A 2,407-nucleotide genomic window follows, 5' to 3' on the forward strand; every position below is an offset into this window, starting at 1 on the left:
CCCCAAATCCCCATGTCCCCCATGTCCCCCATATCTCCATGTCCCCCCATGTTGCCCCTGTGTCCCTGCTCTGCCATGTCCCCCCATGTCCCCCACATGTCCCCCACCTCCCTGATGATGTCTGGCACAGCCACAGTCCCTGGCACAGTTTGGGCGCCCCAAAATCGACGGAGAGATGAAGGTCTCCAGCACCGAGCGGCGCTCCAAGGTGGACAGGTGGGACGGGGCGAGGGGCACCACGGGGACACCATGGGGACACCCATGGGGACATGGGAACACCACAAGAACCTGGGGACACCCATGGAAATGCTGCAGGGACACCCACGGGGACACGGGAGCACCACAAGAACCTGGGGACACCTGTGGGAACGCTGCAGGGACACCCACGGGGACATGGGAACACCACAAGGACACCATGGGGACATTACGGGGAGACCCATGGAAACATGGGAACACCACAGGAACATCATGGGAACATCATGTGGACATGAGGAAAACAGAGGGATGTGGGGACACCCTTGGGGACACAGAGACACGACAGGGACACCATGGGGACATGGGAAAACAGGGATCTCCATCGGGAAACCCTCAGGGACATAAGGAAGGGAACACAGGGACACCTTGGGGACATCCTTGTCACAGAGCAGGGGACAGAGTAGGGGCCACTCCAGGGCAGTGGTGGGGACACCCCAAGGCACGCGGTGGCCTTGGGAACCCAGTGCCACTCCCATCCCTGTCCCCAGGTACGGCTTCCTCCTGGACAAGGCCCTGATCATCTGCAAGCGCCGTGGGGACTCCTACGAGGCCAAAGACGTTGTAGACCTTCAAAGCCACCAACTGCGGGATGGTGGCCTCGGCCCCCGCGACGGCAAGAAGGTACCCTGGGACGCAGGCGTCCAGTTCCCAATGAACCCAGGTGTCCACGTCCCTGGTGGTCCCAAGCATCCAGGTCTGGTGGGCCCAAATGTCCAGGTCCTTGGTGGACCTATTGAAGCCTGGTAGACCCACGTGTCCGGTTCCCAGTGGCCCCAGGTGTCCTCTTCCCAAATGAACCCAGGTGTCCGGGCCCCCAATGAACCCGGGTGTCCAGGTCTGGTGGACCTCAGCATCCTGGTCCCTGGTGGACACAAGTGTCCAGGTCTGGTGGACCCAAGCATCCAGGTCCTTGGTGCACCCAAGTGTCCAGGTCCTTAGTGGGCACACTGAAGCCTGGTGGCCCCAGGAATGAGGTCCCCAGTGGCCCCAGTCACCCGGGTGGCAGTGAACCCAGGCATCGGGGCGCCGCTGAGCACCACCCATGCCCACAGTGGACCCACACCTTCCTGCTCATCGACACGGCCGGGCTGCAGGGCTACGAGCTCTTCTTCAAGACCCGTGAGCTGAAGAAGAAGTGGCTGGAGCAGTTCGAGATGGCCCTGTAGGTGCCCCTTGCACGCAGGGGTGGGGGGACCTGCCCCACCAAGGGCTGGGTGGCCCTGGGGGGGTCAATTTGCCCCCACCAGACCCATATCCCCCCATCTCTTGCCAGCTCCAACATCTTCCCCGAGCACGCCCTGGCCGACGGGCATGACTTCCAGATGTTCTCCTTTGAGGACACCACATCCTGCAGGGCCTGCCAGATGTTGCTGAGGTAGGACCCCAAAATTATGTCCTCCACTTTCCTGGGGAGACAGTGGGGGACAGGGTGACCTGGGAGATGGGGTTGGGGGGCTCTGGGAGAAGGGGGGGCCCCAGGTGGGTGATTGCAGATGGGGTGAGCCCCTTGATGGGTCAAGCCCTTGGGTGAGTCGAGGCCAGGGTGGGTCAAGTCTTGGGTGGGTTGAGGCCTGGGTGGGTCGAGGAGCTGATGGGTCAAGCCCTGAGTGGCCCCAAGGCCAAGGTGGGTCAAGGATTGGGTGGAGGCCAAGGTGGGTCAAGGGTTGGGTGGAGGACAACAAGGTAGGTCAAGACCAGGGTGGGTCAAGGCCTGGGTGGGTTGAGTCCTGGGTGGCCCAAGGCCAAGGTGGGTCAATCCCTGGGTGGGTTAAAACCGAGGGGGGTTGATCCTGGTGGGGCCAAGGCCAACATAGGCCAAGAACCTGGTGGGTCAAGGACTGGGTTGGCCCAAGACCCAGGTGGGTCTAGGATTGGGTCAGTCCTGGGTGGGCTGAGGTGGGCCGACGGGTGTCCCCTCATGCTGACCGTGACCCTGTCTCCTGGTGTCCCCCCAGAGGCACGTTCTACCAGGGGTACCGCTGCAGCCGGTGCCGGGCCCCCGCGCACAAGGAGTGTCTGGGGCGGCTGGGGACCTGCAGCAGGGGCGGCGCCGGTGAGAAGCATCATGGGATAGTGGAGGAGCGGACCATCGTGGGATGGGGAGCGGAGCACCGTGGCATTGGGGAGGGGGGCACTGTGGGATGGGGGGGGG

The 2,407-nt window shown here is 63.2% G+C and overlaps 1 protein-coding gene across 1 annotated transcript in view; it reads left to right on the forward strand.

Moving 5' to 3' along the window:
* Positions 1-2,407, forward strand: part of LOC103894332 (proto-oncogene vav) — a gene marked incomplete at its 5' end in the record, with an annotated part of 14,821 nt that overhangs the window by 7,616 nt on the left and 4,798 nt on the right. The window contains 5 exons of the mRNA XM_019470598.1: positions 131-216; positions 744-876; positions 1,308-1,417; positions 1,529-1,630; positions 2,211-2,346. Coding sequence (XP_019326143.1) covers positions 131-216; positions 744-876; positions 1,308-1,417; positions 1,529-1,630; positions 2,211-2,346 — 567 coding nt within the window. The remainder of the gene's footprint in view (positions 1-130; positions 217-743; positions 877-1,307; positions 1,418-1,528; positions 1,631-2,210; positions 2,347-2,407) is intronic.

The sequence above is a fragment of the Aptenodytes forsteri genome, unplaced genomic scaffold, assembly GCF_000699145.1.
Source record: "Aptenodytes forsteri isolate BGI_AS27 unplaced genomic scaffold, ASM69914v1 Scaffold687, whole genome shotgun sequence".
NCBI classification, from domain to species: domain Eukaryota; kingdom Metazoa; phylum Chordata; class Aves; order Sphenisciformes; family Spheniscidae; genus Aptenodytes; species Aptenodytes forsteri.